Genomic DNA, 12723 nt, shown 5'->3' with positions numbered 1-12723 from the left:
TCACTCACCTGTCTCTCTCGTCTCTGTGACACCGGCTGTCACTCACCTGCCTCTCTCGTCTCTGTGACACTGACTGTCACTCACCTGTCTCTTATCTCTCTGTATCACTGGCTGTCACTCAGCTGTCTCTCTCTCGTCTCTGTGACACTGGATGTCACTCAGCTGTCTCTTATATCCCTCCACCACTCAGTTTCTCTGCTTTCTGCCTACCGCTATCTCCCTTGTCCTGGGGCCCCCACCTGTGTCCTCCTCTAGGTCGCACGTTGTTCTCCTCGGTGCTTCCAGCATTCACACCACACTGCGTGTCCCAGATTATGCGTCCCACCGGAAACCGCCTCCCGGCTCACTCTGTTCCGCTGTCAGGAGGTTCCGGATGCGGGGAGGGAATAGTCAGGGCAACTTACCACTTCGTTCCTCCTTAAGAGATCAGGAAAAATAACCATGGCAACTGCACACATCGCTACCATTTAATAACACAACCTGTCACATTGTTATTGTGTGACCTTTACAGGTGAACATGCATGTGTCACCAACATATGTTACATATATAATAATGTGTCTCCAATATATGTAACATATATAATAATGTGTCCCCGACCTATGTAACATATATAATAATGTGTCCCCGATCTATGTAACATATATAATAATGTGTCCCCGACCTATGTAACATATATAATAATGTGTCCCCGATCTATGTAACATATATAATAATGTGTCCCCGACCTATGTAACATATATAATAATGTGTCCCCGACCTATGTAACATATATAATAATGTGTCCCCGACCTATGTAACATATATAATAATGTGTCCCCGGCCTATGTAACATATATAATAATGTGTCCCCGACATATGTAACATATATAATAATGTGTCCCCGACCTATGTAACATATATAATAATGTGTCCCCGACCTATGTAACATATATAATAATGTGTCTCCAATATATGTAACATATGTACCGGTAATACCGCCTCACCGACATATGTAACATATATAATAATGTGTCACCAACATATGTTACATATATGATAAATGTATCCTGACATTTGTAACATATATGATAATGTGTCACATGGCAATAACCCAGAGCAAGCTGAAGCACACAGTCAGAGTGGGGCATTTAGAGGAATGTACGATAGCGGTGTGTTGGAGGGATCTAACTAAATGGTCTTGGTATAAAAACAATCATTTTAATATTCAATATTGTTGTAAATATATTACATAATAAAAAACACATAAAAATAAGAATTATACAATTTTGTTAAAATATATGACAGATTCTGAGATAAATGATGATGTTGAGAAGCTGACGCGTTTCGCCAATACTGGTTTCTCCTTCTCCTCTCCCGCGGTCTGATGATTCTTGTCTCTGATTGGCTGCCACTCGCTTCCATTGAAAGCAATGGGAACACTATCCAGGCACACGTGTGGGGGTCTAAATAGACTAAATATTACTAAATAGACCCCCGCCTGCGATGTTTGGTGAGTAAGAAAAACAGTTGGGGTTCAGGAAAGAGATATAGGAGGATTCGGTGGAATCCCCCCATGAACTTGGAAGGGGGACACCACGAAAATGAAAATCCATTTAATACGCATTCATTGTTCAGCAGGCTGCCTGTGGCCCCGGAACGGCCCTTTAATGCCCCCGCATCAGCCGACCGTATTTCATCCACTAGATGGCTGATCCATGTGCTGGCTGCTGATTCAAATCCAAAACGAAATATATTTTTCTGCGTGTAACCCTTCCGCTGCCAGGCGACCTGCGCTGGGTTTCCCAATTCAATTGTTAAAAAAAAAAACCCTTCCAGTGCCAGCCGAGTGAGCATCGCGTTGCCCCAGTTCTGAAAGGGTTAAAGGATAAACTGCTCCACGCTTCAGCTATTCACTCCTAAGACGATTGCTTTTTTTCGAGATAAAATAAACCATTTTGACGTCCGTTTAACCTAAAGGTGTCATTAGATTTAAATCTAAAAAAAAATATTAGAAGCGATTTAAATTCCGGAAATGTCTAAAGTTCAAAAATATCCAGCGAGCCCGCGGGGTGCAACCTCCGAAAAATCCTATTATCCGATGCTTTGCGTATTTTGTTGTCTGCCTAAATTACACTCAATTAGCCGAACTATAATGGCTACGAGATACTCATCCGAATTTATTAGCAGTTTAGTGAATCACTCCACCGGCCCCCGAAATCATGGTTTTGGAATAAGAAAAAAAAAAAACAATTCTCAGTTCACAATTTATTGAGAATTTTAGTCTAGTTTGGAGTTTCATAAACAGAATTTTATTTTTGTTGTTTTGCCTCAAAATTTCTCTTTGAGATGAGAGGATATTAAATTGCGCACAAGAGTTACGAGGTCAACAGAGATCTCCAGGCAATTTTTTTTTATTGGTATCAGATTAAAAATACGTTTTTAAAATATTCTTGTTTTCTTTTTTACCCCATTTGTAGTTTTTTGCCCCATAATATAATGTTTTCAGGCAGCTGCATATCAGCCATTTTTATGAGTTCCCGATCTTCTAGACACCCCGACTCCTTATCATACTGCCTGTGGGGCTCCTGAATCTAAGGCAAGACCAACGACTGATTAATGTCTTTACAGCAGGAGAAACGGGCGACCAGATGGGGGCCGGATGGGGCCGATCTGCTGGCAGATTCTATGTTTCTGTATGAACATGTATGTCACAAAAAGTGCATACACTTTAATGCATATGTGAGGTCCCATTTCCATAGTGCCCCATGGGGGGGTTCTGCAGAATCTCCCTATATGCATTTGCCCCTTGCCACCCACCCCCCAGCGATTTTCCACAAACTGAGTTTTTTTAAATGCATTTTTCTTTATGTTCTAGAAGTTTTGGATGAGAAGACGCATCATCGCTTGTTATGTCATTATTTTGGAGATTGGTTGATACCCCCCACTAGGTGGCGCGTCCCGCTCACTGCACATCGTAATTAATTATGAACCGTCGTGGCCGGCTCTGCCCCTTTACATTAACAAAATGCAAGCGACTCCACAACACAATCATTTATTCCAGGAAACTGTAAATATTTTCCAGAATACATTTGTCACTTTTACACATACTTTCCAACTGTCTCATTTATTGTATTAAGCGCTGCGTAAACTGTTGGCGCTATATAAATAAAGGATAATAATAATAATAATTTAAAAAGGATAGTCCCTCTCTGGACCCCAAATCCCTGATGCCTCTCTTTTTCTCCCCTGAAGCCCCTCTTTCCTTTCCTGATCTTCTTTTGCCTGCCTTGTTGCCCCTCTCTCCTCCCCTGATGCCCCTCTTTTCTAGGAGGTCAGAATGTTTGCTGGGTATGAGGGGATCGCAGGGTTCTACAGCCCTAAAAGCCCCGATAATGTGTATAGAAACAGCAGGAAACGGCTTTAAAATTAAACGGGGTAAATAAACCCCATTATTCTTCTTCTAAATGCCCCCCTCAGTTACACAAATACCCCGCAATAGGGCACAAAGTCACATAAAAAGTCTTGGTAAAGCCCTGCCCATGGCCACACCCCTGACCACCCCCTAACCACACCCCTTAATCCATTTCAAATGCTGTGAGGCGGGGACTGGTATTCTTTAATTTGTGTTTCTTGCACTTTGCCCCTATTGGTTTTAAAATACTTTTAAAATTCCATTAGAAATTTGTGCTGCCCCTCCCCTTGCAAATGCGTTGGGGGGATTCTGCAGAATTTACCCCCTTTCCCCACCCCCTGCTAACTGGCTGCTACCAGTCCATGGAAGGGCTGTTCTTCTGCAGCTCTGGAGCTGCAGCTTCTCCATAAGGTAAGTACTTTTATATGTTGTTTTACTCATAGCGGACTTTAATGTGCTTTCTTTTTTGGCGGGACTCCCTGTGACATTAAACTGCCCCCTTTAACTTTAATCTTTCCTTCCTATTAGGAAGAGACCCCAAACCTGTATTTTTTTTGGGGGGGGGGAGTAAAATCCCATCCCATCTCTCTCCTCTGCAGCTCTCTCCCCCGGCAGGTAAGCCGCGTATTAGTGATAAAGGCGGGAGACATTATAGCTGAAGGCTGATAAATGTCACCCTTATAAGATTTTTCTCTTTTTTTTTGACTTTCACCGGAAAACCTTTCCCGTTCGAGACTTTACTCTTTCACGGCATTCAGAAATGTCACCGGGAGACTGTGGCGCTGCCGTGGCATTAAAACTTTTGGAAAACAGAGTTTTTATTTTTTTTATTCTTTTTTTTTTTTGTAGGCTGTTTAGACACGTAGCCAGCATTCTTGTTACTTTCTGTCGTCCACCCCTCTCTTTTGAAAAATGGAAAAAAATATTCTTTATTATTATTAGTAGTAATAATAATAGTAATAATAATAGTAATAATTATTTATATATATTTATTTGTTAAGCTTTAGAGATACTTATTATTAATATTATTCATTTTTTTATTTATTTATATATTTTTATTTTATGTTAAGCTGTAGAGATACTTATTATTAATAATATTCATTTTTATTTATTTATACATTTTTATTTTATTTTAAGCCAGCATGTTTGTTACATTGTTGGTGTCCTCTGGAGATTCAGCCGCTGCCTTGGCATTAAAGCACTTCTCTTTTAGAAAGCGGAGTCAAAACAAATCTTCATTTTTATTGTTAAATAGTTTATTTATTTATTAAAAAAACATACTTATGTATTTTTTAGGCTACCAGCATTTTTCTTGCGTTCTCAGTGTCCTGATAGCTTGGTCAGAAAGCCTTCTCTCTGCCTTCTCGAATCCATTTTGCTTAAAAATACATATTAATAAATATAAAAAAAATATAAATATTATTTATATTAATATAAATATATATATCAATTATTTATTTATGTATAATATACATTTATTTATGGTATATATATATATATATATTAATATTTTATTTGATATTTTATTTCTTTTTTTTTTTTATGAAAAAAAAAACAGCACTTCTGTCTCTCTTTTTAATATTTTTCTATTATTATTACAAAACTTTTTATTCTATCTTGAAGCCCCCCCCCCTGGTCCATTGTCCACTGGCAGCCAAAGGCTGGCTTACTGTACTGGGAGCTGCGGAGCCGGATTCCGCCGCGTTGTATATTCACGATGTGCATCTGATACAATTTCTAACGTGTCGGTTTAGCGGGAGACGGGTGATATACGGCCCACGGGAACTCATCCACGCGTGCAGCCGCCTCTCTAAATTACAATCTGGATTCAGAAATTAAATGGAATCTCGGAAATTGCAGTTCGGCAAAAACAAAATATTAGTGAAATGCATATATTTATTTATTTATTTATTTATTTATTTTTGCGCCAGTGATACACAAACCCCACCGAATAACAAGATCCAGGTTTTTCATTTCCTCCGTCCGCACAGGGCCGATGGCATTTTCTGCGTGTATTAATTATCGGATACATTGTGTGCAATTAGAATGTTACATTAACCCTTCGAATCTGGTTGGATCGGAAACCAGATCTACAAACGTTTCTTGTTTTACCGAAATTGTTGTGGAAAATCCTATTAGTCAGAGTTGGATGCATCGCCCGGGGCTGTTTGGGGGAGATTGTCAGATGCCCCATTGCTTTCCCGCGTGATAAACTGTTTATTGCAATCATTCCATTTCAATGAGCTCACTATGCAGCGTGAAGGGGGGGCTGCTGCGAGCGTCCCCTTGGAGAATGGCTGGGCTGGCTTTGCGTAATGTATAGATCAAAAGGGCACCTCCAAGGAAACTCACTGATTTAACTACACATTATGCGGGGCCAGCTCAGCCCTTCTTCAAAGAGAATGTAACTGGGGTTAGCCGTCTATCAGGGCTGGACTGAGGATGACGAGGTTGCCCTGGCTCATGCACCGTGCGGCCGGGCATATCCAGTCTTTGATGCCCTTTTAGCATAGAAAAATATTTACATTTCTGTACGTGTGTAGGACCTCAGAAGTCTCTTTCTCAGATGAAATGATTAAGATTCTCAAAGCCAACCTGTGGTCATTATTCAGCCAACTAGGAGCTCAGCTTCTACTGTTACTCTAAGACAACCGCGTTTCTAAAGTAGCCCCGAACCCAGGAGGTGACCTCAGGCGGTGACCTCAGGCGGTGACCTCAGGCGGTGACCTCAGCGTCAATACTTATCCATATGGGTTTTTTTCCATCCGATGCAGACAAATAATTTTTCTTTCTTTTTTATTTAAATTTTTGAGTTTTTTCTAACTTTTGCCAAAATGAAGACAAAATTTCTGCCCTGAATCAGACGCCGTTCCCCGCGCCGCCGCGTCAGAGCCAGTCCCGGCTCCTGATCTCCTTTATAACAAATCCATACTTTTTGGCAAGCTTTCTCCTGCCTTTGACAGTCCGCGGCTTCTTGCCAGCAGGACCTTCTCTGTCTATCCCTCTATAATCCACGCTGGGTCTCTCCATATCTGCAACTCCCAGCATCCTCAGCTGGCTTATTGATAGAAGCTCAGGAATTGCCGGTAGATCGGCCCCATCCGGCCCCCGTCTAGTCGCCCGCTTCTCCTGCTGTAAAGACTCAAACCTTAATCAGTCGTTGGTCTCGTCTTAGATTCAGGAGCCATAGAAACTGAAAACCAAAGCTTCTATGTCATTTTTATGCGATTAACCCTTCAGAGGAAGAGGAGCAGCACTTTTTAAATGGCTTCAAGAACTTCACAACCCGTGGACATTTAAGCTGCTCTGTCGGATTTCTCCCTAAACCTCGGCGAAGAGCGAAGATTTATTTCTATCGGTTCTGGCGTTTTTTCCGTTTCCTCGACTCCGTCTTCTCTTGTCGCTGAAGATGAAACAAGAATAGATGTACCAATTTACAGCCGAAAAACTTCTGTCCTCCTGACCGGACTATTAGCTCTGTATTTCTCCGCTCCGTTCTATATCTGTCACGCTGATCATAATAAAAGAGTCCCGCAGTAAATTGAAGACTTGTTATTGAACTTCCCTCACCTTAACCTGCCTCCGCCTGGTGCGATTGTTTCATAATTACTACACTTTCATTGACGATTAATTTTCCTACAAATCCTTCAAGGTGATCTCTCACCATTTATTTATTCCTCTATCAGATTAAAAATATGTTTTCTGAAATATTCTGCTGTTTTCTGTTTTACCCCAGTTGTAGTTTTTGCCCCATAATATAATGTTTTCAGGCAGCTGCATATCAGCCATTTGTATGATTCTCGCTCTGTTATCTGATCCCCAATCTACTAAACCCCCCGACTCCTTATCATACTGCCTGTGGGGACCAATAGAATGTCTCAGTCTTAATCACCCAGTCGGACTCTCTGACTAATGAAAGTCTATGGAGGAACGGACTTCATTAGCATCGCCATAAAGCATCAGCTCGGTGTGGTGTTTGAGCCGGGAAAGTCACCCAAAATATCACGGTCTCCAGAATCCCCCCATGCATTTGTAAGGGGGACACCACAAAATTTAATGGGACTTCTCAGCTATCATATGCATTAAAGTACACGTGATGGCCGGGGGGGGTCACTTTAACGGATTTTAAATGCAGTTATCCGATAATAATGAGTCTGGTGACTGCTATACTCACTGCCGCTCTGTTGGTCAGCGTTGGACATTACTATGGTATGGCGAGAGATAACATTAAACTCAATGTGATTATTGGAGGGTCATAACAGTCCGGTCCCTTTTTATCATGGAACGTATAGAGGACGCTATATATGGACGCTATAATTACCCCGGAGAGACCTTTGGTGCATTCATTATTGTTTGTTTTCTGTATAAAAAGGGTTGTAAGCTTTTCAGGTCAGACTTGAAATATTAAAGCAGATGGGAGATACTAGTAAGGGAATATATATAATATATACCGTATAGATACCGTATAGATACCGTATATATATATATATATATATATATATATACATATATAAAATATAGTTCATAAATTGTTAGATATAATCCAATATATATATATACCGGTGTATATAAATATATATATGTATGTGTGTATAATGTCAAATATATTCTAAATTATGTAAATATATATATAAATTAAATATATATACACTGTATATATAAAATATAGTTAATATATAGCAGGATAATTTACTCCGGGACAGTATGTGAATGTGTGATGTAATGTATTTTTGGATGTTATTAAACCATTTTTAATAGTGAAATATGCAATTTTTCTAAATTTCTGTATCACTGATATAATATTTACTAACAAAGTGCAACGCAGTCAGTTACTAGATGAGGGTTTTTATGATGTCATTTTTATGAGGTTTTATTATGTAATGCGCGCCAACGGTGATCCAGACAAAATTTATAAGGGCTTTCTTCACACTCCCTGCCGGCAGATCGGCCCCATCCGGCCCCCGTCTAGTCGCCCGTTTCTCCTGCTGTAACGACTCAAACCTTAATCAGTCGTTGGTCTCATCTTAGATTCAGGAGCCGGATGTCTATCCCATGCCTGCGTACGATCGGCTGATACGTTTACTTTCCCTCGTGTGTCTTTTAGGTTTTTTTCTGAGCACAGCAAACCTCTTCCTAGTTTCCTAATCTCGTTTCAAACCGTAGGCTTTTATAAAAGGACCCATACCTCTAAACACCTTTAAATTGCTCTATTTACTATAATACCTAAAAGCACAGATCCAATCCTTCCATAATTGCAACAGAAGTCGAGCCAAAGGTGAATTCTGCGGGGAATAATAATGCGCTAATTATCTCCGAAGAAATCCAAAGAGGTTTGCAGCCATCAGAAAAATAAACTGCCTATTCTTTTTAACTATTACTTTTCACCCGTACTGAACATTCTGTGACCTTACTCCAGAATCGTAAACTCTTGCTGTCTGTTACAGTTATAGATGACGGATTTGTAATCATCTAAGGAAATATTTCCGGGAGGGTGGTAGATAAGTGGAACAGCCTCCCAGCAGAAGTGGTAGAGGGTAATACAGCGAGGGGATTTAAACATGCATGTGATGGCATATGGCATATGGGCAGAAAAGATGGGGCTGATGCTCTAGGCTTTGTTTGAAACAATCGCAGAGGGTCCGCCGGCTTCCATTGTCTTCCTCCTGCATCGGTTATTGAGGATCTTGTCTCCTCGGTCTGCCGGCTGATGTTGCTGCCGGAGAGCGTGGCGCGGTACAGCTTTAAGGAGCAGCAAAAGACATTAGCCTCACGTTGCACAAGTGACGTCATCGGCTCTTAGCTCCGGCTCTCTCTCCATTCCGTATCTGGTTGCCTCCGAGGCTGCGGGCTGCTTGCGCGAAGAAGGCACCGAAATCCCAGGTGAAAAACATCCCTTTTTTCCCCCCTCTTTTACCTGCTTTTGCATGGATTTGCCTATTTAGGATCTATTTGCTGCAAAGCATGTCAGATCCGGGCTTTTATTTGAAGGGGTCCTTGGCTTCATCTCCCCCTCCCCCCCTCCGGCTGCATGCATGCATTTTTTTTTTCTTTTAGTTGGTGTCGGCTCAAAGGGGCAAGTTGACGGTACAGGAACGTTAGCCGCCGCGGCTCATCGAATGCAGCGGTGCTAAGCCTGAGTGCAGCCGCTAAGCCGTATTTACCTTCCCCTGCTCGGTTGGATCGGATCTTAAGGTTGCCGATGAGGTTTTGTTAAGACGATGATGTCTCTGCATTGCTTGCTGTGTTGCCGAGTCGCTTACGCTGCTCTCCATGGTCTTAGGAGGCATTCAGGAGTTGTATGAGATGATCGTCCCCTAAAGACGATCCGTCCGCGGGGCTGAATCCCCCGTACTGCTGTCCACGGTTCTGAATTGTCTGATGTCCACGGTGCTGAATGTCTTGTGATCCATGGTTCTGAATCCTTTGTTCTGCTCTCCTCGGTCCATGACATTGCTACCAATGGTACTGAATATCTGTGGTGCTGTCCATGGCTGTCTGAGGTCCATGGTCCCAGATTATCTACTATCCATGGTGCTGAATATCTATGGTGATTTCCATGGTTCTGAAGTGTCTGCTGTCCATGGTGCTGAATATCTGTGGTTCTGAATGCTCTGTATTGCTCTCCTTGGTACTGTGATTGTGGGATGTCTATGGTACCGGACTATCTACTATCCATGCCAGTAAATATCTATGGTTCTTTCGATGGAACCTTCTGCTGTCCATGGTTCTGAATCCTCTGAACTGCTGTCCACAGGGCTGAACTTCTACAGTTACTAAATTGGACAGCACTGGAGAGAATTCGGTTCCGCGGATATCAGACACGGTACCCAATTGTCTGTTGTCCATGGTACCGGATATCTATGGTCCTTTCCATGGTACAGAATCGTCCGATGTCCGTGGTTCTGAATTCTCTGTACTGATGTCCTCGGTGCTGAATATCTATGGCGCCATCCATGGTACCGAATCGTCTGTTGTCCATGGTTCTGAGGCCACTGCTCATGGTGCTGAATATCTCATCCGTGGTACCGGATCCTTTGGTGCGTTGGGTTGTGACCGATCTCTGCGGCTGTCAATGTCACTGGAATATGTATGTAGCTGTCCGTGGTACTGATTTGCTGTCCGTGGTGCTGAAGCGTGAATATATAATACATATTACTGCACCCTCCGCATTGTACATTGTCTGTCTTTCTCTCTCTCCACGGTACTGAATTCTCTCCTTTCTCTCCTCTCCTTCCATTTCAGGTGGGGGGGAGACCGGCGGCTCGGAGAATGACACGCAGAAACGTGAATGATTTTTCTCCCCTAAGTGAAGAAATCTTTCAGCTGCCTTTTATATGCTGCTGACGGGAGGAACGCGGTGAATGGGGGAGCGGGAGGGCGGCTGAAGGTGCGACGTACGTGTTTGGAAACAAAGAAGCCGCGTTCTCACCCGCGGGAAGGCAGCCGGCCGCCAGAGACACAACAGGGGAGGTCACGTTCCATAGCCGAGGGTGATGAGCGCTGCCGCAGGGGGTTGAGGGACTCGATCTCATGCAAGTATTCGGAATACAGGGCGCCGAGCGCGGGGCGTGAAGAGACCCTATCGCTGGACGTCTTGTCTTTATTTATTTTTTTTCCGTTATTCTCATCACGATTCCCAAAGTACCTATTTTTTTTTCTTGAGACGCAGACAGTGTTGGTTGCTGATGGCAGCTTATTGCACCCGCCGGGCCAAGACGAACCCCGGTGGGATACCTAGATAGGTTCCTCTAGCAAGTTATCGGAGGTCACTGGTTGGGTTGGAGGGGGGGAGCTATTTCCGCATCTCACGTTATAGATTAAGCCCTCTCTAATCGATAGATCGGTTTCAAGCCAACGACTTACCGGCCCGTGCCGTCAGCCACCTCTACCCGTTATCATGCTCCGATTGGATTTGTGAACCTCGAGATCCGACCGTAGCTCTTGGCTTCTAAACCGGAACCTGCGCGTCGTTCCCGGCCCCCCGCGGTAACCCTTACCCCTTTTCGGAAGATGTTGATGGTACTGTGAGTCTTATCATGGCTGCGGGAAGATTATTGCTTTATGCCGGCCTCGCTTTAGCCCTCTGTGCTCTGGGCATGCTAGCCGTGGCCATCTGCTCTGACCACTGGTACGAGACGGATGCCAGGCGGCACCGGGAGAGGTGCAAGAACGTCGAGCATAAAAGAACTGACCCCGGCTACATCTACAACTCCAACAATAACCTCCCGCTTAGGGCTAGCAGGTCAAAGCTGGACCGCTGGGAGGGCAAACTACTCCTAGCCAGGAACAGACGGCAGGCATCTGCCACCAATCAGTGCGACAAACACTACAATTCCACCAACATGGGACTGTGGAGAAAATGTCATCGGCTCGGATTCCACAAAGACGTTGAAGATCTTATTGCCAAAGGTAATGTGTACATTGTGTTATGTTACTTGGATACCGTATGTATGTATGTTATTCCATACTTTAAACACACATGTGCTCTGATGTGCTGGTGGTATATATATATATATACATATCTATATATATATACACATACATATATAAATAAATATATATTTATATGTATATATGTGTGTGTATATATATATATATATATATATATATATGTGTGTATATATTTATATGTATATATGTGTGTGTGTGTATTTATATATATATATATATATATATATGATGTTTTTTCTTAGCAACAGAGGTAGTTAGCAGTGAATATTGCAATCTAATGCTTTTCACAGCCAGGCAATCAAACAGTTAAATTCACTAAATTGTGAAAATCAGGGTTTTTTGTGTTCACAGAACAAAAGCAAGCATTTTTCTCCATTATACCAGAATAATCCTTTACCGGACGTCTATAGTTAAGCCCCGTATAGAATATATACGTGGACAGATGAAAGTGTTGGGATGGCAGGCAGGTTAACCCTTACACTCCCCGAGATATATCAATGGTCTTCAGTCTAATAAACGGGGGGGGGGGGGGAGTATAAAATAAAGGGAAAATAAATAAATGTATAAACAGTGACGCTTTTGATGGCTTTTTAAATAAACATGCTATTTGACATTATATATAAAGTAACCCTTTCAGCGCCACGCGATGTTTCATTATGAGCTTTCCTTTCTGTCTTCCTCTGCTGTGTATTACCCTTCTTTAATCAAAATTACCTCCTCCCCCTGGCAGGCCCAGGCTTTGCCTAAGAAGATAAGTCTGGCTATTGATACGTAGAAGCCGTTTTATAGGGTTAAATCGTATGGGGATGGGATTAGAAACGGCGGAATCCAATTTTAATCACGCAAGGAAAAACTAAAAAAGAAAATGTAAAAAAAAATT

General features: G+C 42.3%; 1 protein-coding gene across 1 annotated transcript in view; it reads left to right on the top strand.

Annotated features, from left to right (window-relative positions):
- Positions 1–11428: 11428 nt before the first annotated feature.
- LOC149276450 (transmembrane protein 178B-like) overlaps positions 11429–12723 on the top strand; it is a 68065-nt gene continuing 66770 nt past the window's right edge. Inside the window, exon 1 of the mRNA XM_089503633.1 lies at positions 11429–11801. Coding sequence (XP_089359759.1) covers positions 11429–11801 — 373 coding nt within the window. The remainder of the gene's footprint in view (positions 11802–12723) is intronic.

The sequence above is a fragment of the Sceloporus occidentalis genome, unplaced genomic scaffold (genome assembly GCF_023333645.1).
Source record: "Sceloporus occidentalis isolate IW3139 unplaced genomic scaffold, rSceOcc1.0.p SCAF_238, whole genome shotgun sequence".
In the NCBI taxonomy this organism is placed as follows: Eukaryota; Metazoa; Chordata; class Lepidosauria; order Squamata; family Phrynosomatidae; genus Sceloporus; species Sceloporus occidentalis.
Note: the sequence above shows the minus strand (reverse complement) of the source record. Positions and strands in the feature narration are given on the sequence as shown.